General features: G+C 36.1%; 1 protein-coding gene across 2 annotated transcripts in view; it reads right to left on the reverse strand.

Moving 5' to 3' along the window:
- LOC106136683 (tRNA dimethylallyltransferase) overlaps positions 1 to 25,290 on the reverse strand; it is a 209,334-nt gene that overhangs the window by 165,921 nt on the left and 18,123 nt on the right. The window contains exon 1 of one of the 2 annotated variants that reach the window (XM_060946565.1): positions 16,953 to 17,081. The exons of the other annotated variant lie outside the window; for it this stretch is intronic. Coding sequence (XP_060802548.1) covers positions 16,953 to 16,994 — 42 coding nt within the window. The 5' untranslated portion in view covers positions 16,995 to 17,081. Of the gene's footprint in view, positions 1 to 16,952; positions 17,082 to 25,290 lie in introns of those variants that run through there. 2 annotated transcript variants of the gene reach the window in all.

The following is a 25,290-nucleotide window of genomic DNA, read 5'->3' on the forward strand; positions in this document are numbered from 1 at the left end:
TGGATGTCGTTAAAGGCGACTAAGTTAAATGCTAATAAACTAAATAAATATAGGGATAGAGACGTGATTATAGCTATATATGTATGTACGGTGAACTGTAAACTGATAAACTGATTAAGGTATGTAGTTTGACAATACAATTAAGATCTATAATTAAGTTATGAACTACAATGAACTGATAATATCTGACTTAACATTCTTTTTTGGTTTTTCTTTTTTTCTTAGTGGCCAGTTTCAGTCATGAATAGTTTGAACAGTAATATAACCTTTTTTAAATTGTACGCCCATGCTGGGCTGAGAAAGCGGAAATATTAAAACCTAGCACCTCTTTATCCGTTTACGATCTACGAGGGAAGAGAAGGATATCTTACCTCGTTGATTGTAAAAGTCAACAATGTATTCTCTCGTCCACATTTTTATTCTAAGTTAGGATAGTTGTGAAGTTGACGTTATTGAAGAAAATTCTGCAGTGCAGTTTCTTACAGCTTCTTCTGCACTGGCGCCTTGGAAGCGGCAGTAAACTTAGGTTTAAGTAATTTATTTGACGTCAACCAATGTTGTGAAATCAAAAGATTTGACTATTATTAAGCGATATGAAGTATCCTATAATAATGAATAATTTTTTTTTAATTCTATCAAGAGAAAGACTTTTTGTTCCTCGCCTGCAAAGAAACTTCACCGCTATATTTTTGGTTAGTATAAACGGGGGGTCATGTTTTTCTGTAGAAAACTGTAGGTACCTACTTGTAAATAAAGAATTTTATGTCTTTTTTTGGCCCATTTTCAATATAAAAACCACACAAATTGTGTTTAACATTCCACACGTTAAGTCTACTATCTATGATTATAATTAATCAATCGGTCATTAAACCTACCGCAACCTACGATTTCTGTTTTTTTTTATGTTTATTCAGCCTTGATGATGAACGCAGCAGCTGACCTTGGGATTGGCTGGACTGTAGGTACATACTTTTTTGTACTCCTGTCATTAAACCTGGTTTCATCCTCAGCTCTTTAGGGTTGAACCTAGCGTATAATTGGAGTCTTTTTGTTTAAGATTTTTATTGGTAAAATACGTATATTTAAAGACATTGCCTCCCGGTTTTAGTCCCGGTTGCATCCTCATCAGTCTGGAGAGGAGCCCGGGGTATGCCTTTGACCATGGATTCTGGATTGGGTGGAAGCGACTCCCGTCTAACCTCCGCAACCTTTATTTTTTTGCGATATTATATATTATTGATTTGCGATGATAGGTATGTGATAAACATAAACTGGATCTTTGCTTTATAAGCGTTTTAATAGATTTTAATAACATATTGAGCAAATGAGAAATGCGATACTTTGCTGGTCGATACAAAACAAAGGATTTTATACTTACAATAGTGTAAACGGTTATATTATATCATTATACTAGCAGAATGTACCATGTTGACACTATTTCCGAGTATTTGCATCATATTTTGTCACGTTTCGCTATTTTTATGTAGCTACCTGAGCGATTTATAGTAAAGTTTACTAATTAGCTTCAATTTAAAGAAATTAATACATGCATACTTATTAATCTGAGAAAACGCTGCTTACCAGACAAAGTACACACGGCTCAGGAGATACTTGGACCAACAATCAAGGCAAAACTTATGGCACAGCTTCTCCTGGGCCCACCGTACATACATATATAGCTATAATCACGTCTCTATCCCTATATTTATTTAGTTTATTAGCATTTAACTTAGTCGCCTTTAACGACATCCATGGAGAAAAGATGGAGCGGACTTATACATTAAAAAGAAGTCCAGACAAAGTGGAGAGAATCCCAAGTTTATAAGATGTTGTAAAAGCCGAGTAAGGGCCTATCCATTACTCGGCTTTTACGACATCTCATGGATGTCGTTAAAGGCGACTAAGTTAAATGCTAATAAACTAAATAAATATAGGGATAGAGACGTGATTATAGCTATATATGTATGTACGGTGGGCCCAGGAGAAGCTGTGCCATAAGTTTTGCCTTGATTGTTGGTCCAAGTATCTCCTGAGCCGTGTGTACTTTGTCTGGTAAGCAGCGTTTTCAGTATTATGTTGTACTCAGATTAATAAGTATGCATGTATTAAAATTTTTAAATTGAAGCTATTTAGTAAACTTTATGATACTTTATAACTTTATCTAATTAGTGATGTGGATGAAGCGAAGGAAGTATGCAGAGATCGTGGCAAGTGGAAAAAGGTAGTCTCTGCCTACCCCTCCGGGAAAGAGACGTGATTTTATGTATGTATATATGTAGTAAACTTTACTATAAATCGCTCAGGTAGCTACATAAAAATAGCGAAACGTGACAAAATATGATGCAAATACTCGGAAATAGTGTCAACATGGTACCTACTTTCTGCTAGTACAATGATATAATATAACCGTTTACACTATTGTAAGTATAAAATCCTTTGTTTTGTATCGACCAGCAAAGTATCGCATTTCTCATTTGCAATATATTATTAAAATCTATAAAAACGCTTATAAAGCAAAGATCCAGTTTATGTTTATCACATACCTATCATAATTACGCAAAAAAAGGTTGCGGAGGTTAGACGGGAGTCGCTTCACCTGACCCACCCAATCCAGGATCCATGGTCAAAGACATACCCCGGGCTCGTCTCCAGACTGATGAGGTTGCAACCGGAACTTAAACCAGAAGGCAATGTCTTTAAATATACGAATATAACCAATAAAAATCTAAAACAAAAGGTCTCGAATTATACGCAACCCCAGGTTTAACCCTAAAGAGCTGAGGATGAAACCAGGTTTAATGACAGGAGTACAAAAAAGTATGTACAGTCCAGCCAATCCCAAGGTCAGCTGCTGCCTCCATCATCAAGGCTGAATAAACATAAAAAAAAAAACAGAAATCGTAGGTTGCGGTAGGTGTAATGACCGATTGATTAATTATAATCATAGATAGTAGACTTAACGTGTGGAATGTTAAACACAATTTGTGTGGTTTGTATATTGAAAATGGGCCAAAAAAAAAGACATCAAAATTCTTTATTTACAGGTAAGTGCAGTCTTCTACGGAAAAACATGTTTATACAAACCAAAAATATAGCGATCAAGTTTCTTTGCAGGCGAGGAAGAAAAAGTTAATGTGTTTCTCTAAAAAAAAAAAATTCATTATTATAGGATACTTCATATAGCTTAATAGTCAAATCTTTTGAAAGTTTACTGCCGCTTCCAAGGCGACAGTGCAGAAGAAGCTGTAAGAAACTGCACTGCAGAATTTTCTTCAATAACGTCAACTTCACACTTATCCAAACTTAGAATTAAAAATTTGGTCGAGAGAATACATTGTTGACTTTTACAATCAACGAGGTAAGATATCCTTCTCTTCCCTCGTAGATCGTAAACGGATAAAGAGGTGCTAGGTTTTAATATTTCCGCTTTCTCAGCCCAGCATGGGCGTACAATTTCAAAAAGGCTATATTACTTTTCACACTATTCATGACTGAAACTGGCCACTAAGAAAAAAAGAAAAACCAAATTAGAATGTTAAGTCAGATATTGTTTTAAAAAAGCGTTTTATTATCAGTCCATTGTAGTTCATACCCTAATTATTGATCTTAATTGTATTGTCAAACTACCTTAATCAGTTATTATTGTTCAGTGTTATATTAAAGCAAGTGCAGTTTCACTTTTACCATCATAAATTCCCACCGTTAATTTCTCAACATCAAATCAAGATTAACTCCATAGAACATCAGCTTTATGTTCAATGAGCAGTTATGTATTTAATAATTACTTAACTATGTACTAACTTAATTAAAACAAGATTTTAAACAGTGATTACTGTTGCTAACGGTTTGATATATTCTGTCCAGTTATTTATAGACAAATTCCTGTCTGATCCGACGTTCGATCGCATCTACATTCTCTAGTTACAGTCTATAAATAGAATTTTACTATTAACGGCATGATAATGCATGTAACAGTTTTGTTGAATAGGTCCGCTTGGCTTTTATAGAGATTAAGGTATTAAGGTATACCTTACATAATTATGTGTGGTGTAGTTGATAAGATTCTTACCAGCGTGAGGTTTCAGGATCTATCCCAGTAAGTATGGTTGTGCGCCAAAAACTTGACTCTTTTATGTAATGTATGAATGCTAAATGATAGCATTATGATGAGGGAAAACTTTAGGAGGAAACCCGGTCTCTCGTTAAACTGAATGTGTCTTATAATAATGGATAAAATTCTAAATTTTATATTTTAATACATCGTTGAGTTGCCTACCATCAAAGTCAATATTACAAATAGTTATGTAAAACAAATCCACTTAAAGCTCTTTTACTGACTTCAACCACAAATAAAAATGTAACAGATGAGCGAGCACGCGGTCAAATTTGTAAGAAAACGAAAAAAAGAAAGTGAGTAAAAATTTTAAATCTTAATTCCATCATTAAGCAATTCAGTCGAATATGAACGAGCATTTTAAGACTTGGTTCTGTCTACCCCGTAAGGAATAAAGACGTGATTTACCTATGTAGCTTCCATGCTGGCTTGGTATCAATGAAAAAACATAGTGTGTACCTTGTCTTAGCTGCTCCTCTTACCGTGCTCATTGTAAAAGTCACGATGGCATAATGTTTTGTGGCATAAAGTCCACCTGTTCTACATTTTACGTGCATAAAGTTGATACAAATAAATGGGCTAATAAACTTTATATTTACTACTAAGATACACTTTACTAGAGAACGCGCACGGCTCCGCCCGCTTAAAACGCAAAATCCCGTTGTCTCCCGTTCTCGCGGGAATTTCCGAAAATCCTTTACTATCTACGTACTTGCCAAATTTTATCTATATTAATTTAGTAGTTTTCGAGAATTCGTGTCAGTGAGTAAGGCTTTCACATAAACACCAAAACTACACCAAAAATAAAACGAAAAAAGACGTCACAAAGACCATCAAAATAGAAAAAACAAACAAAATAAATCTACCCGATGCCAGTAAGTAAAAATTGAGAATCTCCCGTTACACACCTGTACTCTCATTATTCGTGTTCAAAATCAACTGTCAATTAAATCACGTGCCGAAACCAGTATCCAGTCCCACGGCAATTCCAAACTAATTTATAGCTAATAGCGTTGAAACGTGTTATTAAAAAGGCGTCTGTCCGTCTACTCATGCTAATGTCGGAAACTATTGGGTTCTGTTTTGATTTGTTTTCAGGAAATATGTATTTGATTAGGAACAATGATAACAAACCACTCATCACAAAAAACAATCTCATTATAAAACTGACAATAGTTCGTGAATCACTTAAATTAATTAAAGCGTAAAAGAAAAAAATCTTATAAGATAATTATGACTATAATCGGGTCAAATAAAGTTTAAACATATAAAGATTTTACTTTAAAAAAGAAGGACGATTGCAAAGTAAATTCTTTTGAAAATTTCAAAAATTCCTGTAACCTTCAATAGCGCATATAGGCTGCTTTCTTTTTCTTCCTTACGAAACCCCTGACAAGAAAAAGATTACCAATATTTCATAATTAAGAATAATCAAAAACATTTTAAACTAAAAACCAATAGCAATATTGACTTTTTCACTTAACTGTACTCACATAAACCCTTTGGGAGAAAGCTAACACCCGCCTCACCGATTCGGCTCGGCTATTGACAGGTGACGTAGGCACGAGCAATGCCAAGGTTAAGGGTCAATGGCCGGCCATCTTAATTGCGGTCGCCATATTTGAATTGGATAACCGGACAAGCGGACAAATCCTTTGGGCCGAACCGCAGTCCTAAAGAGGATTCCAATTCAATGCTGATTGAATACTTTGACATGTGTTGTCCAATGGGTCTTTATAGTAAGGATTAACGGTGTGGGCACAGATGCGGAGGTATTCTCTTTTCATTGGAAACCAAGCAGATTTTGTATGGAATTGACGAGAAAGAACAAATAATATATAGGGACGAATTAAACAGATCGAGGGAGCTCCAAAGTAAATGGTATTACAGAAAACTAATTCACCGATAAAATGGTAAAGAGAAAATCATGGCTTTTCATCGAATCTGCGATCCTTGACCTTATAAAAGACCTGACACCAATCTTCCACTTAATTGTTAATGCACTGAATATAAATGGGAGAGATGATTCCGGCTCGGCTGTCACAAATGGAAGATCTTCCTCCAGGCTAGGTGTCATGTCTAGGAAAACGCGGCTCCGACGATGTTGCATCGGAGGTTGTATATATGCAATCTGGGAAATCTTTGCTTGCGCGATTTAGACTTTTCGCTGTTGTTAGCTGATGGCGTCGCGTGATTGGCTGTTGCGGCTTGCTTGTGGCGTACAGATGTAGCGACATACATGACAGTATAGTAAATTAAGAAAATGTAGTACACTTTCACTAAGGAATCCTGAAGCGTATCAAAAAGATTTAAGAGAAATATACATACATACATACATAAAAATCACACCTCTTTCCCGGAGGGGTAGGCAGAGACTAAAGAGAGACTATAACTTTAAGAGAAATATGCCAGGGTGATTAAAGATTCCTTTGGAAATAAGATAATACTTAGTTATTTCCTTTAATTTTTTGGGCCCGACTTTTTTGCAACAGTTCTGGGACCTCATTACCATAACACAACACATCCCACTGGCCATTGTTCTAAGGGTCAGACGGTGTCGTCTATTTTGGAAGTTTTTAAATTTTTAACCATTTCCAACAATGGTAGGCGTGAGTTCCCACGGCAGTACATTGGTTCCTTATCAGGCAACCGATTTACTTATGTTTCTTGTACAAATTAACTTACGCTGTAGGCTTTTTGGGGCGAAGCATAATCTAAGTAGGTAATGTTTTCAAAACTAGTGCGTGAATTGAATTTTTTTTAATTTAAGTAGTAATAATGTTATGTATAAAAGTGCCGTGTGGTAGCCGGCACTAATACAAAGAAGAATAGGACCTGAACGTGGCCTATCAATCTTTTCCAAGACCGTTGGCTCTGTCTACCCTGCAAGGGATATACGTCACTGTATGCATGTATAATGTTTATTATTATTTCTTTCACACTGATCGCAGCACACCTATACAAAAAAAAATTGCTTTTGTTCAAAAGTTCGACTGCTTTTCGCGACTTTTTACATGCGCATCAAAGACTTAAAGTCTTAAGTATTTTTTTTAATATGGAGTTTTTTGATATTAGAGTTTCTGGATTGGTGCATTCTACTTATTTCATTATCTTTAGGCTCCACTTTTAGAGAAACAACATAAAAATATTTAACTAATACTACCTACAAAAGTAAGGGATCCCCAAATCAATTTTACACACAAAAAAATTGTATTATAAATATTCATAAAAACTTAAGATTATTCTGTTGCAAGTCACCGTTGACACCTGAATGTTCTATTCCATACATATAATCACGCCTCTTTCCCGGAGGGGTAGGCAGAGACTACCTCTTTCCACTTGCCACGATCTCTGCATACTTCCTTCGCCTCATCCACATTCATAACTCTCTTCATACAAGCTCGGCGGTTCCATTACTGGAAATAAGAAATCTATGGTGTTTTCAACGAACATCTCTTTCTTAGTTGCAACAGAACTGTTGATTTTTCATTACATCGAAAAATAACAAAAGCTGTATGTTTGTAAACTCTTTATCGTACATTAAAAAAAAATATTTGTAGTAAGTAGTAATTCTTATTCATATTTGCGTGTTAAAGTTGCGTTATACTAGCCGTGTGGTTACCGGCACCAATAAAAAAAAGAATAGGACCACTCCTCTTTCCCGTGGATATCGTAAAAGGCGACTAAGGGATAGGCTTATAAATTTGGGATTCTCCTTTTAGGCAATGGGCTAGCAACCTGTCACTATTTAAATCTCAATTCTATCATAAAGCCAAAAAGGACTATCAGTCTTTTCAAGATTGTTGGCTCTGTCTACCCCTCAAGGGATATAGACGTGACTATATGTATGTATGTACAATACTTCGGGGCTCAGATCTGCTATCTAACATTTTATGCACTGACGCTTTAGAAGCGGTAGTTACGGTAGGTAACTTAGTTTTAAGTAGGTAATTTATCTGACGTCAACCAATTTTGTGAAACCAAAAGATACATACATACATAAAATCACGCCTCTTTCCCTGAGGGGTAGGCAGAGACTACCTCTTTCCACTTGAAACCAAAAGATATGACAATTATTTAGTAATACGAAGTGTCCCACAATAATTCAGGTAAGTTTTTCATATAAAGCGACTCCCGTCTGTCCTCCGAAACCTTTGCAGGGTAACCTGTCTTGTATCATAGTTACAATATCCATCCTTCATTCCTCAGCAAAATTAAAAAGCTAAACATTACAAGTTCGTAAGTAAAAACATCTCTGTGCGTTACACAATATGGCACAAAGTCGTGAGTGATTAATTGTTACACACACCGTGAATTGATTCTTATCGCCTGCGTAATAAAGGTACTCTAGGGCATAAATTAACGACAGAGTAGAAGAGACACGCCGCCACTGAAAGACCAGAAACTCTAAAAAAAAATTTTTGCAAATCAAATTTACGATTTCAACCCTAACCTATTACATTGATAATCGATCAATTTTTTTTTTTCCCCTAGTTAGATAAGTGACGGTAGTCTAGCTATCAACTTGAGGCGCAAACACCTTTTTTGTTTTTATGTAACGCGATAACTTTCGAACTTTTGGTCTGATTTTGATGAAATTCAAAATGTATGTAGAGATCCTACATTAGATTTTTTAATTTCGTTTGCCATCAAAATCGGTTCAGTAGTTTTTTAGATATTCACATTATTTTTAAATATGAAAGTATTCCCAATATCTCAGTTGGCGGCGAACGCCTAGTGACAAAATCGAATCAATTAAATATATAGCTATAATAATTTGTGTGTTATTATAGCTATATATTTAATTACTTATGTGCTGACTTCATAAAATGATACTTTGTATCCTATTACAAAAATGAATCTATATTAATTCCTTCTCGTCGCTCTGCCAACGCAAGTTCTGTGTTAAAAATATTTTGTGTTTACAGAGCGCATTCCATAGGTTCAGGTCACGTGCTGTCACACGTAGTAGGATGGAATCGATTACCTTCGCTTTGATAAAAATATCCCATAGTGAGAGTTAAATGCGATTTTCATTTCACCGCGTTTATTATATAGCGGCACTTCTTCCAATAACTGTACCATTTACTGTTATTTGCAAGTAATATTTTGGATGTAATTGTGAATTTCGCGATCGCACGATGTTGAATTGTGTAAAATTTTGTGTGGAAAATTATTTATTTATTTGAATTTTTGATCGTAAACTTTCTATGTGTTTCACGTCAGAGTAACAGAAAGTCTAATTGTTAAGGCGAGTTGGTGTTCATTAATGGTAAAAATTTAGGGAAACCTTTTCACAACAAGTAAAATATCAGTACACTACCGCCTTAAGTGGTCCGAGGTACAAAGTTGAGAATGCAATTTGGAATACGTTATGGTGAGAGGTATCCTCATTAATACGATGGCCTTTTAAACAAACCACTCAAATCGGTCATAAAATAAGACTACTTTACCACCTCTTTAAGAATGTCGGTGGTCGAATTGGTAAGGTGCCCAGTTAAAATTCGTGATGCGCAGAACACAGGTTCAAATCCCAACTCGGCCATATTTAAATGTCATGACTATTTAAAGTTATACATTAGTTTGAAAGGAAAAACATCGTGAGGAAGCCTGCACATTCAAACAACTGGATGTGTAACCATGAATCCAATACGAGTTAGGTTTACCTGCAAAAGTTGCAGGTATCAGATGGGAGTTGCTTCGTGGGCAGAGAGAGAAGTATGCAACCGGGACTAAAGCCAGGAGGAAGAAGAAGACCCCTTGACCTTGGACGGTCCGTCACATTGGACCAACATCCCCAGATCCATTTATAACACCCTACATTTACGTCCGAGAGGTTAAATCTAATTCGATATCACTTAGGTACCAGAACTGTCACTAGGTCACGCTGAGACAGATTCAAACAAAGAATACAATAACAATGCAATTTAAGGTCAAGTTCAATAAACGCAGTGAAAGGTCAAGATCTCAGCCGGATTTCAAAGTCAAGTTAAGTTTTGCTTTAGTTTAAGTTTAGTTTTACTTTACGTTCTGCTTTAGTAATCGAGCAATGTTCTAATGAATACGGAACTCTTGAATAAGTACATTTTGAAAAAAACCGGGAGTAAAAATGTTCTAGTTGTCAGCTAATCCTTACTATTCTTCTCCCCAACTAATAATATAAATGGAAAAGTAAGATTGTTAATTTCTGGCCGTGCCGTGTTCCACTCCGTTTCATTCCCATGGATGTCGTAAAAGGCGAGTAAGGGATAGGCTAATAAACTTGGGATTCTTTTTTTAGGCGATGGGCGAGCAACCTGTGATTATTTGAATCTCAATTCTATCATTAAGCTAAACAGCTGAACGTGGCTTATCAGTCTTTTCAAGGCTGTTGGCTCTGTCTACTCCACAAAGGATATAGACATGATTATATGTATGTATGTATGTTTATCTCTTCACAGCTAAACTACTGAACCGATCTTCATCGAATTTTGCATATATACAGAATGACGTACGGAAAAGGACATAGGATGGAGCAAGCATAGGACTTTTCGCGCAGTCGGAGCCGCGGGCGAAAGCTTGTCTTTCTATATTTTATAGAAGAAAGGCTTAAAGCCCAAGTTAGATTTAAGCTATGTATGTTTATTTAGTTAAGTTTATTTAGAACCAGTCTTACCCAATCAAGAGAGGTGAGGACACAATCGCGACACACGACAACACTATTATTAATGGCCCTTTAATACGATAGCCATAACATCTACAGTGTAAACACGCCCTTACACCAATGATGTTTCACTTCGCAATTCTTAGAAGCAGACATTGGACAGTCGTCACGCGTACAGGTTAGTACCAAGCTAGATTCGGAGGTAGGTGAACGATCTTAGCTTCAAGGCCGGCAATTGCTTGCTCACTTTTTTTTTATTATATTAGTACTTATACGTTCGCCGGCTATCGACCTGTTAGAAAAAATGGCCGAAGTACAAAATAGAATGGGAGCGGAAACCAAGCTGGTCTATGATTTGGTCTTGGAGAATCTAGAGTGTCTAATACACTCATGTACTTGCACACATCTATTTTATTAGCATTATTTCCGATAGTATTTAGCGTATTTCAGTATAGTTTTAGAAATTGTTCGATGTCATGCTATAGTCATTTATGAAGTGCCGTGTGGTTTAGAGTAGGAACACTCCATCTCTCTCCCAAGGATATCGAAAAAAGCGTCAAAGAAAATAGGCACTATTCGTTGTATTAATATAGTGCATTATGCAGCTTTAATACTCTCAATTACTTAATAATGAAAACATCATAAAAAATACTTTATGCGCCAAGGAATATGCTCGAAATTATAATTCTGTAAAACAGAAGCTACAATATTTTAATTATAATCCCATCCAAACTTATACGAAGAAAATTGTTTCCTACCTCTTCACGGTTAAAATACTGAACTGACGTTGATGAATCTTGATAAAAATTTAGCGTTTAAGTGTTTACTTTTTTGGAAATTCTTACGGGAACGGAAAATATAGGAATTTTTGGATTTACACACGCGGAGCTGCGTGTAAAAACTAGTTAAATAAAATGGACAATAATGTTGTCCTTCAAAAAGTAAAACGACGATAAAAATAGCGAATTTTCATAGCAACAACGTATGGAGATTACAAGTTTTTTTTAAGATCTCGTGATCATCGTGTGGTTTTATTTCTGTTCTCTTCATATTTTGTAACTACAGACTAAACAAACTTTGGACAGACTATTGTAGTGATAATTTCTGATAGTTGTATTGATGTAAATAATAGTCCACATTTTTCATTGAGTCTCTTTAACGTTTTTTTTTATTGTTTTGAAAAACGTCTCTTACAATGGTCGAGACAAATCGATTTTTTTCATTACACGATGGTTTTTATGTCATGTAGTTTTTTTTTAAACTAGATTGCGAAAATTGCTTGAGCTAGGACCACAACAATCTAATACAGGGAGCAACAAAAGAATGGTATCAAAAATGGGCACCAATACAAAAAAGAATAGGACCACTCCATCGTCATCTCTTTCCCATGGATGTCGTAAAAGGCGACTAAGGGATAGCCTAACAAACTTGGGATTCTTTTTTAGGCGATGGGCTAGCAACCTGTCACTATTTGAATCTCAATTCTATCATTAAGCCAAATAGCTGAACGTGGCCATTCAGTCTTTTCAAGACTATTTGCTCTGTCTACCCCGCAAGGGATAGAGACGTGACCGTGTGTAAAAAATGTATATACATATGGTCACGTCTATTTTACTTGTGTATGTACGGCATAAAAAATCCGATCGTGAAAATGTGTGTATCCGGCATGTAAGTGATGGTCACTCACATGCTGTTTCCACAGCGGAACACGAGCATTGATGGTAACTGCAGATAATGCAATCATAGATATAATAAACACTAGAGTCCGCCCGCGACTTCGTCCGCATAAAAACCTTATCAATCCCGCAGGAACTCCGGGATAAAAAGTAGCATATATGTTATTCTGGGTCTTCAGCTACCTACATACCAAATTTCATCGTAATCGGTTCAGTAATTTTTGCGTGAAAGAGTAACAAACATCAGTCAGGCTCAATGGTTGACTGGTAGATAATGCTTCTAATTTAAGCATTAACTCCTCCATTTGTATTCTGTGCAACAAAATTTAAATAAATAAAAAAAATATACACGTATGTTTTTTTTTGCTAACTCTTAAACGGGATGTATTTAAAAAAAGAGTTTCACATATGGAACGAGTGTGTATTGGGCAGATGAATTACAACTAATTGCTTATTGAATCAGTTATGCGACTACTTACATCCAGTGTACATTCGGCGATCGCCTTATTCAGTGCTTAAGGCACGGTTCCATTCCTCATTCCCGGAGGGGTAGGCAGAGACTACATCTTTCCACTTGCCACGATCTCTGCATATTTCCTTCGCTTCATCCACATTCATAACTCTCTTCATTCAAACTTCGCCGCTATGGACTGATAGCGAAGCATACTTCGGTCCATCAATTCCATTGTAAAGCCTAACAGCTAAATAAAGTCTTTCAGTATTTTTACAACTGTTAGCTCTGTTTACCCCGTAAGGGAAAAATACATCATCGGATTCTGTCAAAGGTTTTCTTTTCACTTCGCAGTAATTTATATTTCTGTTGTTATAACAAAATACAAACTTTACATTTTGAAGACTTATTATACCTTTATTCGACCTATCCTTGGTCGTTGAAGAACAAAAGGAACAGTAAACGGCAAATACAATGAGAAGCCATCTTCACCTACCACAGCTTTTTAACAATATTTGTATTATTCTAAGCAACAACATGTTATTCTCCGAATTTCCCTCACCTGGATCTTGTTAACTAAAGTAATGAAAAAGTAAAAAGAATTTATTCAAAGAACACCTTCATAAAAAAAAAACTAGAATACAAGGGTAAAAACAGATAGGTAGAATGGTGTTCCTAAAAGGGTACCCCCTCAGCATAATGCTGGCTGTAAACAATATGCTACACAGCTAGCGTTGATCTTCCGGGAGTGCCCGGGTTGGCATTACGGCCACTCGTTCGAAGAAATATTTTACAGAAAAAAAAATATAACTTAACATTAATAATACTAAATTAAAATAAAAAACAGACAAAACTGCACAGCATAATCTCTAAAGGCATAATTGAGCTAGGGATGGCGATCTGAGATTGATTAATCGAAGAATTGAATTTTCAAGCCTAAAAGATCGATTTTTTTAAACAATATGCAGTACTGAATCGATCTAGGGAATCGATATTTCACCCTTGAAAATCTTGGTCGTTGTAGGGATCCCAGGCTCCCCAAGGGGGACGGAATCGCCAAAATGATTATCATTAAGGTTTCATAAATGAGTTCCCAGTACCAATATAAAAAAGAAACAAAACCACACGGCACCTAATAAATGACTATAGCACGATATGAAACAATTGCTAAAAGTATACTGAAATCGCAAAAAAAATTCTTGACTTAATTTAAATATGTATTAAAAAACTTAATCAAAAAAATCTTTCTCATAAAACTGTACTCTTAGCAAAATTCAATGACATCTGGCGGGCGAAAATGGAGACAGATTCAGAATACAATACTCGCTGATTGAGGTTAGAAATTTTGAACTTTCTTATTTGGATCTTAAGGAACATATTGCATGCAAAAATACATTTTCTTCGAGCAATAAATAAAATAGTAAACATACATAAATACATAAAATCACACCTTTTTCCCGGAGGACTAGGCATAGACTACATCTTTCCTCTTGCCACGATCATGCATACTTCTTTCGCTTCATCCTTCCCAGGCCTTCCCACTCCGATCTTAGCCTCCACATTCTAAATAAAAAAAAAAGTTAAGTTACTATTTTTTTTTAATTTCTGTTGCATTACTAGGAAACAGATTTTCCTGCTAAGCTCGATTGCACGTCTCGTCAGAAACGTGTTTATTATTTTGGTGAACCTTGTTTTAATGCTTAGATATTTTTAATTTTAATTCTTGTTTAATTTTCAAGTAAAAAACGTTAACGTAAACGTTTTACATCATTGTCTAAAAGACACAATCCGCTACCAATTTTCAGAGAGGTGCAGTGCAGATGTAAGATGCAGTTTATTATGTCACGAAACGGGATAGCGATAGTTTTACGCGCGATAAAAACGGCGTCGCTCGTACCGCGCTCAGGGGGCTAGAGGAAGAACATAAATATTTTAAAACATTACAGTAAATAATACATTATAACCTGGTTGCATACCATCTCCTTAGGAAAGATCACAAAGTTCCATCTAATGCTCTAAATAAAACAAGGAACCCCAATCTCCTGATCAATGATCTCAGGAATGCAATAAGTATCCCCTAAAAACAATAGGGAATCACTAACTTCGCCCTTCCGTATAGCAACTTCTGAACACAGATGCCAACATTAATATCGACAAAACTTCTCCAGCACATGTGGAGGGAATCACTAAGGGATGCGTTGATTACATTTCTAAACAACTTTTTGAAAGATGATTTATCGAGTACCTACCCGAAACCGCCGAGCTTGCATGAAGAGAGTTATGAATGTGGATGAAGCGAAGGAAGTATGCAGAGATCGTGGCAAGTGGAAAGTAGTAGTCTCTGCCTACCCCTCCGGGAAAGAGGCGTGATTTTATGCATGTATGTATGTACGATTTATCGCAAGGTAGGTGTGTATGAAGCGAAAGAGGTTCAGAGGGATCTTTGCAAAATGCGTTCTCTCTGCCTACCTTTCCGGAAAAGAGGCGTTATTTTATGAATATAAAAGTAAGTTCCTGCTTCCGTGTTGATCATGACCATGAAAAAAGGCAGAAAAGGATGGCTTATACGAGAGAATTCGGAAGATACTGTAATGAAGTGAATACTGCCGTGTGGTTTCCGGCATTTTATAATAGAACAAATCCTTATTTCACGTGGATATCGTAAAAGGCAACTAATGGATATGCTTGTAAATTAGGGTTCCTCTTGTAGGCGATGGGCAAGCAACCTGTCACTATTTGAATCTCATCGTCTATCATAAAGCCTACATACCGCTTAACGTGGCCTTGCAGTCTTTTCAAGACTGTTCACTCTGTCTACCCCGCAAGGGATATACACGTGACTGTAAGCTCATAAGATAGGCTATTAGTCTATAGTACATATTTCTGAATATCATTTCTGCCACTTAGTCATCCAACTATCTATCTATGATAACAGGCTCTATCTACCCTGTAAGGGTTAAAGACGGGTGTGGGTTAAAAAAATACCCACTCGACTGAGCCACAGTGACACGTTCTTTCATAAATTTCCCGCACCCAGCCTGCCGGGAGGATAATAAAGGTCACGTCACACGATCATTTCTCACAAATCCACCGAGGTGGCTATTGAAACTCCAGACTGAAGTGTCAAGGGCGCAATCGAATTTCAGCCGCTAAATATTTACAGTACAGATAGGTCACTTTGTCTTCTGTGGAATTTTTATAGTGCAAATCAAAAAGTAGTTTATACAAATTATAAACAGAGTTTGTGCAAGAAAGGGTATAATGCTATTTATCTATACAAAAAGATATCCAAAAAAATTTTGACAAAATGTACACAGCGGAGATATTTGTTTAGCAAAGCGATATAATAATACGTCTATTTTTATAACAAATTCCAACATTTAGCCATACAGCCTTTTATATACGCCCCTGTAAGGAATAAAGACGTAATGTATAATTATATACATTTTCCGTACACTAGATATTTTACAGCTCCGCCAAAATCCGGTTAAATGGAGTGCGTAATACAATTACACCGGACAAACGGCGATCGGTGCGATGCGACGCGATGCGACGATAACTTTCATTCAGATTTTGTGAAATGGAACGTGTAGTTACTGCGGAAAATACATTTATGGAGGCGGGAAAATTGTGGCGCGGATTATTTAAACGGCTTTTAGAAAGAGGTTAATTTTATGAATGTGTCAATCAGTTTATGTTGGAAGCACCCTACCTAATGGGTGAGCAGGAAGCATGAGAATCTGCCTAACTCTTGTGACGTTTAGTTAAAACGTCGCAGGTCAGAGAGATGAGAGATAATTTATAAATCCGTTAAATAACGACTACCTTTATTAGGATTAGTTTCCAATTTTCGAGAGGTCGCCGGTTTAGCTATAGACACGAGATCTAGCAAGTAGCCGTCTGAGGATAGCGAGCTACTTGGTGAGCGCTGAAGTAGACCAAAGACAAAGACCCGGGTGCGCGTGCGCACTTATACAGAGTCCACAGACGGGATGTATGTTTGTCATTTTTTACGTGTGTCATTCAATAACCAAATTTAATTATAAATGAACTAAATGATGCACTTACATGTTTTAAATGTGAATATTCTTTTTGATCACGCCACTCCATAAATCCACACTGGATGCCACAGATGCGCAATAATTCACATCACATAAATTTAAATCATCTTATTCCTTTTTTTACTTCGGACGCGTCTAGAGTCGAGCCGCCGCCATAAGCAAAAAATTACTTTTTTAAAATCTAAACGTAAACATCCCTGAATGTTACTATATAAAACCAAAAATTTTGAATCATTACGATTTTCTACACATAAGTAGAACATATGTTTACATTTTGTTGTTTCATCCAAAGTGAAATCGATTTTTTTTTTCATATAAATTTTTCAACAACTTGTTTCTTACTTCTTGTATACGAATATCAGCCAATTTTCCTTCCAGCAAAACCAAATTTTGCCCAATTCCGTACCTAGAAAAAAAAAGAAAAAAGATTTTACCAAAGAGAATAATACATTAACCGTTTCATGAATATGAGATCCAGAACATGTTACGCTTAAAATGTACAAATTACTCGTTTTATTTCCTTGCTTTTCAAAGTGAAAAAAAAAAAATAACCTAACGATGAAATGAGAACTTTGGTCCTTTGTTATACGATTCAAATTCGAACAGTGATTTTTTTATAATTACATTTTATTTTACAGGAAAAATAATGGCAGGGTTTGGAGTAAATGTTATTGTTACACGTAAAGATTTATATTAATATGTTTAGACTTTTGAAAATTCAACCTACACAAAATTTTAAAAGCAATGTTGTTTCGAAGTAGGCTACATACACGTATTGATGAAAACAGTAGTTTATTTATTATTTAACCGTGACTCGCAACTGCATAACATAGCAATAAGTTAATTAAAAGTTTATCATTTAAAAAATACTTATGTAAATGATTTAAACCAAGTGACAACTATTCAGCTCCAAATTTAAACTTAAAAAAATTACGTTCCATATTCAAAAGCTATTCAATAAGGCAAACCACTTTCCAATTTCAAAAGACGAAACCACACAAAAGACATTCGCCCGCCCAAAATACAACTTTGTTTACCAACAAACATGCGAAAAAGTTCAAATTTGGAAGCGAAACTGTTACGTCATCACGTCATTATACTGGGGACTCATTGTTACCGCCATTTTAGTAGAAATCGAACCTGTTTACACGCCAGCGCCCTCGCAGACTATCTACCTGTACCTACCTTAAGGCCAAGATCTTTTGTAAATAAATCGGAAACTAATATAATAAATTATTACTTAGACTATGTGTCGTTAATCAATTCCGGCGTTAGTGCCAGTCACATTATCTCCACTCTGAAGATACAAATTTGACCATGGCTCCTTGATTTAATGAGTCAGGTTTTAACACGAAGCTACTTTCATACCTCCGCCACCTTTGCATGGGAACCTTACCCCTATTGCATCATGGTTACACATCCAGATGCCTGAATAGTTTTCGACATTTTTCCTCGCCTTATCGCCATTACAAACATACATACATATAATCACGTCTATATCCCTTGCGGGGTAGACAGAGCCAACAGTCTTGAAAAGACTGGTAGGCCACGTTCAGCTATTTGGCTTTAAGATAGAATTGAGATTCAAATAGTGACAGGTTGCTTGCTAGCCCATCGCCTAAAAGAAGAATATCAAGTTTATAAGCCTACCCCTTAGTCGCCTTTTACGACATCCATGGGAGAGAGATGGAGTGGTCCTATTCTTTTTTCTATATGTGCCGGGAACCACACGGCACTGCCTTTACAAACGCGTGACACCATGCTGCTTTGGGCTATTAGGGTACATTTTTCTTCATTAACGGGTCATTTGTTAACGGGTACTTTTAGCACATAAGACTTTGACAGGCTAAGAGAAATCGTGAACGTGAATGTCCCACCGTCTACAGCTTTACTTTAAAAAACGTGAGACCCTGGGGCCAGATCTCCTGCCAACAACCCTCGGAACAAGTCAAACAAGTTACGGAACTTAGCCTCTGTCCAGAGAAAAGCCGAAGACATAACAGCTTGGAAACAGCTCGTTAACGAATCAAAGCTTAAAGCGTTTCAGGACAGACACGACCTTCAGTAATGAAGAACACGATGAAGAAGAAGAGATGCTTTACGACATGACAAAACTTAGCCCGTTTCGCAGCCCTGAAACAACCCTGAAATCGCCGCGTCATAATGGTTTTATGATCAGCATATATATAGGGTTGTCACTGTTACATTGATAAAAAATATACATGAAAGTTTACTAAAGGAAACAAATAATTGTGCCGTGTGGTTCCCGGCACCAATAGAAAAAAGAATAGGACCACTCCATCACTCTCCCATGGATATCGTAAAAGGCGACTAAGGGGTAGGCTTATAAACTTGGGATTCTTCTTTTAGGCGATGGGCTAGCAACCTGTTACTATTTGAATCTCAATTCTATCTTAAAGCCAAAAAGCTGAACGTGGCCTTTCAGTCTTTACAAGACTGTTGACTCTGTCTACCCCGCAAGGGATATAGACGTGACCATATGTATGTATGTAGTAGTGTATGTATGTATGTAAACAAATAAAATGTGCAGACATAACACAAGTGTGCAAGCTACGTTACGATTTTTCCTCTCAAAAAATTATCCGAACAAAACCTAGGTGTGTTTGTAATGACATACATACATATAGTTACATCTATATCCCTTGTGAGGTAAACAGAGCCAACAGTCTTAAAGACTCGAAGGCCACGTTCAGCTGTATAGATTTAAGTTGGAATACATACATACAAACCATCACGCCTGTCTCCCATTAGGAAGGCAGGGACTATGGATTTCCACTTGCTACAATCATTACAGACCTCACGCGCTTCCACTCATTACTCTTCTTCATTCATAGAGATGGAATTAAGATTCTAATAGTAACATGTTGCTTGTCCATCGTCTATAAGAATCCCAATTTTATAATCTTATTCCTTAGTCGCATTTTACGACATTCACGGGAAAAAGATGGAGTGGCCCTAAATCAAAGTGCCGGGAACCTCACGGCTCTAACTACGTACCTACGTTTCTTAGGCTTTCGTTTGAGAGCCTGTTGTAAGCGCGTAGGTAATTATGTTCACCTTAACGCCGCTGTAAGAAAATCAGATTCTGTTAAGAACACACACAGCCTTTTGAAGTATATGACAACCCTATGAATGATGGCTTCGTAAAGTGCCGATCGACCTTGGCGGGTCATTGGCACGTAGGTTTTGGGTTGTGACGTCACTGGGGCGCGCCAAAATGTCGCTGCTAATTAGAAGATGGTGGATTTTATTGACTGACTATCAGATTTTATTGACTGACTATCACATGGTGCAACCGCTATAATAGTGCAATACTTTTTGGCAGACGAAAAAAATCTACATCGAATTTGAATCTCTATTCAATCATTACCATACATACTTATATATAATCACGTAGGTACCTATCCGTAGCGGGGTAGACAGAGCCAACAGTGTTAATAGAATGAAAGGCAACGTTCAGCTGTATGGTTTAATGACGGATTTGATATTCAAATAGTGTTGCTAGCGCATCGCTTTCAAGAAGAGTCCAAGTTTATAAGCCAATCCCTTAATCGCTTTTTATGACATCCATGTAAAAAATATTGAGTAGTCCTCGTCTAAAGTGCTGGAAATCACACTTTGATACATGGGTAAGTATTTTATGTTAAAGTTCTGGACAAGTTCCATGTTTATTAATTAGCCAATCCCTTAATCGGTTTTTACGACATCCATGGGAAAGATATGGAGTAGTCCTCATATCAAACGACACAATTAATCCAATCATTAATTTTAGTTCGTATATGATTTCTCACCTACAGTTAAGTCAGTTTATATTAAAAGAGTTCTTGTAGAGAGAGAAGGTTAGTTGAAAATCACGTAGTCGGTAAATTTTTAAGCAAAAAAATTGTTTAACACTTATGTAAACTTATAAAATATACTAAACTCTACGTATTTAAATTTTAATAACAAAATATATAGAAATACTTACGTACCCACGCCAAATAATCAATTTTCATTACGCAGTTTAAACAAATTTTGTGAGCGATAACAAAATTTTGATACAAATGTAAGACGCAATAACGTAACGGCCTACACAAGAAAGCAAATCTTTATGCGCAGTTTTAAGGAAAATTAACTGTAACGCAATTTTGAGGAAAAACTTCTAACGAGAAATTTAATATAATTAATTCTAATGTTTGTGATAATGTCGGTTTGATATCACTTTTTCGCAAAATCTTCTGAAAAGATTTGCATATAACTTAAATGTTAGGTTAATAGCAGGTGATCGAACCTGCGGGCGAAAGCAAGTTAAAATATATAAAGGTATATATATATATATGGATGTCGTAAAAGGCGACTAAGAGATAGACTTACAAACTTGGGATTCTTTTTTTAGGCGATGAGGTAACAACCTGTCGCTATTTGAATCTCAATTCTATCATTAAGCTAAACAGCTGAACGTGGCTTATCAGTCATTTCAAGACTGTTGGCTCTGTCTACTCCACAAAGGATATAGACGTGATCATATATATGTATATATATATATACTTAAACTAGAATACCTCTCCACCGAACCCCGTTAAGCGAAAATACCCATAAATTTTCTTTAAGCGGGAACTCCTTTCTTCCATCCCCTACATGCCAAATTTCAAATTTGTCTGGGTCAAATTTCAGACAGACAGTTTGGACTATGCCAATCGATCAGCAAGGGTCCTCTTTATATAATAATTAATATTTAAACCAGCTAATACCATGCCATCTATAAAAAGCGGAAAATTTTAATTTAACGCCATCTTACAAAAAGAATCGAACTAAACGCCACCTACAAAAAGCGACGAATTTACCGCCACCGCCAAAAAAATAAGGATTTTAGGAAATGCCGCGGTTTTTACCGAAATAAAAGGTTACCCTATGTCCTTCTCCAGTGTAATATTTCAAGAAGATTAAGTCAGATTACCCACAAAGAGGTAACAGATTAACAAATAAACTCGCATTTAAAATATTACTTGAAATTTATAAATCGAACCCCATCTTCTCTCATAAGGAGCGACATAACCATGAAAATTAAAAAAAAAATGGTAACTTGCGTCGTATAGGCTAACATAGTGTTTGTATACATATGAAAGTGAAATTGACTTCCATGACCCGCCATTGTGGCTGGTCCGTGACACCGCGGCCTTGATGGGTCACCGCGGCATGGGGTTCTCACTGACCTGTCTTTAAAAACGCTGGATCAATTGAAAGACTTGACTCGCACAAATCGTCCTGGAGGCCTTTGTATCCGCGTTTTACTTATGAACCAACAGTTTTTTACAATACATACATATTGTCACGTTTGTATCCCTTGCGGGGTAGACAGAGCCAACAGTTTTGAAAAGACTGAATGGCCACGTTCAGCTATTTGGCTTAATGATAGATAGTTTTCACAATAAGTTGTTACATGAAGATACTTTCTTAAAATACCCTTTCGCTTAGTTAGACGACTGCAATTTAAAATAATTAATCGTAATGCCGCTGTTATGTATCTTTTGAAGAAATCTTAATATAGAAGATAATTTTTGAAATAAATAAGTAACTAGTAAAGACGATATCCCGTTCTGGGACTTAATGGGACTTGTGGTATATATTAGGTAGGTTTACACGAAGCGACTCAGTTTTAATTCCAAATCTAAACCATTAATACAGTTACATGGTTAAACATATCCAGTTGTCTTATGTGTAAGTTAGTCTCACCTTCACGCGTAAGCATATCGGTTAGCAATCAAACTAATGTACATAACTCATAAGAGTCATTGGCCTATGGTAGAATTTGAACCTGCCACCCGGGCTCTTCCTCATCGTTCGTAACCGGACAAACGCTTACAGGTTAATGACGAGTCTAGTATATTAAAAGTCGGTGGTTCTATGGATCCCGTAAACAAACGCAGTTCGACTATAACGTGGGCGTTGTTGATAAACTTACTCGTAATATTAAATTACACATGTCAATATTACTAAATATTCAACTAGCTTAGGCACGCGGCTTCGCTGCTATGAAATTTTGTTAAAAATCCTTAAGATTTGTTTTCACGCTTTACATAGATAGATAAAAGCTTTATTCACTATCACAAAACCTTTTGCTTATACTTTTTTAACAAGAAAGAATTAGCTGTTAAGCCGACGAATTTTGTAGATATTTGACACAGATGTACCTTCGAGAGGAGCTAATTTTTTTCTGGAAATTCTCACCAGTGCGAAGCCCTAGCAAATGCTAGACAAAAATAATTTTTAACACCTGTACAGATACCAAGAAGTCATTAACAAGAGGTAACTGTCATCCGAAAAAATACTATTCCCGTGGGGTTTGCGACAAAGAACTTTTATGTCCCTCGCGGGCCAAAACTACTTACCAATATTTACGTTTTATCCAAAACCAATTTTAAACATCACCGTGTTTTCCTTTCGAACAATGAGACAACAAAACAAACAGTTACCATGCCCTGTCATCATGGGTAGTTTCGGCAATTTCTGGTCAGTTGGGTCGACTGATAGCCCTTATAGGGGTGGCACAAAGTGAAAAACTTTTAATGGTCATTGAATTTCTTTTTTTTTTGTTCTAAGTTCTATGAAGCACAGAACCAATTTTTTGCAGATTCTTTTATTTTATCACTAGACTTGTGCTCGGTCTCACTCGCGAGTGAATTTTTTTTTCCTGGAACACTACTTGTCTATCCATTTTTTCTAAAATAATCATAAAAAGCAAATACAAATTTGAGTTTCGTAATTTGACAGACCTAATTATTTTAACGTTTTTCATCCTCTTGAAAACTTATCAGATAGATAAATTTGGTCTTCAACTTGTTTGCGAACTATTTTGAACTCATTTTTTTACATAGCAACCCTATTCGATCATGCGACCGCGGGAAACCGTAATGCCATGGGTTAACCGCCATTATGCGAAATGAAAGTGAATCAACTGTCATTGCCGCCAACCCAGATTCTATAATCGCGTCCTAACTGGCCAATAATTACAGCAGATTGAATTTCGAACAGAGAAAAAAACTGTTCAAACAATTTAACGGTCATGTTTGTGAGAAATTAGATTTAAAATAGTGTAATTAGTAGAGATTCGCAAGCTGCCATTTCGTTAATTGATTCTTAGAAATTTAATTTTGATTTCTTTTTACACGAAGGGCAAAGGTTATATGATTGATTACGCATAATGAATAATTCTTATAAATAATATGTATTTAAGTGTTTTCTAAGAAAGCCCCTTCCATTATATATTGTTGCTACGCGACAGCTATATTTCACACTAGTATACGCTTGTGTAGAAACGAAATTATCCTTATCACGAGAGGGCTAAATTGTCGTGAACACTCAAGTCTAAAAGCATATAAGAATATCATGAATATCATTACTGGAAAGTTTCTAATATAAATATAAAAAAAAATTAAGCGTGTCCCAATTTTTCTAAAATCTCCTTACTAAAAAAACTAGCTTAATTCACAAGTTGAAGCTCTGTCTTTACTCCTTCAGATAAATACGTTATAATCAGTTTATCTCTTTATTATCTTTGGGTGTCTTGGTCGCCTACACTATAGTTTTCCAAGTCCCTAATTTTTTCTGCTATTATCCACAAAATTTTCCTTGTTCTGAAACTTGCAAACCAACCTTGTAGCGTTTTATTTATTCGACGTTTTGTACTTGGGGCCATCGACATCACTAAAATCGAGTATTTGGGCGTTGATCACAAATCAGCGAGGTTATAGAACTAGCACAATTTTACGAAACGCTAACAAACGCTATGATTTTTTTACTTTAAATATATTTTTCCCTCAGCTGGCAGGAAAAATGATCTTTGTGACTAATACTAGCTGGCAAATAAAGAAAAAAACAATTCTTTTCAATCTAGTTTCGGATTTAAAAAAGACACTTTATGTAATTACTAGAGGCCGTCCGCGACTTCGTCCGCGTGGAATCATTCCCGCGGGGACTTCGGGATAAAAAGTAGCCTATATGTTATCCTGGGTCTTCAGCTACCTACATACTAAACTTCATCGTAATCGGTTCAGTAGTTTTTGCGTGAAAGAGTAACAAACATACATACTGACATACAAACTTTCGCATTTATAATATGGGTAGTATTACAGATATATATTTTTTTTTATTTTAGATTTTTTATATTTATTAAATAAAAATGTATAATACCTTTCTATCAGAGTATTCGTTTTCTTCTTCCAAAGCATATTTTATTGTTAACAAAATGCTATGAGAGAGACTATTTGACGACATACCCTATCTGTGTTAACTATTATTTGAGCCTAAGTAATTCGTGACGTGCAAAAACTATCAATTTGACCGAT

Source organism: Amyelois transitella, chromosome 11 (genome assembly GCF_032362555.1).
Source record: "Amyelois transitella isolate CPQ chromosome 11, ilAmyTran1.1, whole genome shotgun sequence".
NCBI classification, from domain to species: Eukaryota; Metazoa; Arthropoda; class Insecta; order Lepidoptera; family Pyralidae; genus Amyelois; species Amyelois transitella.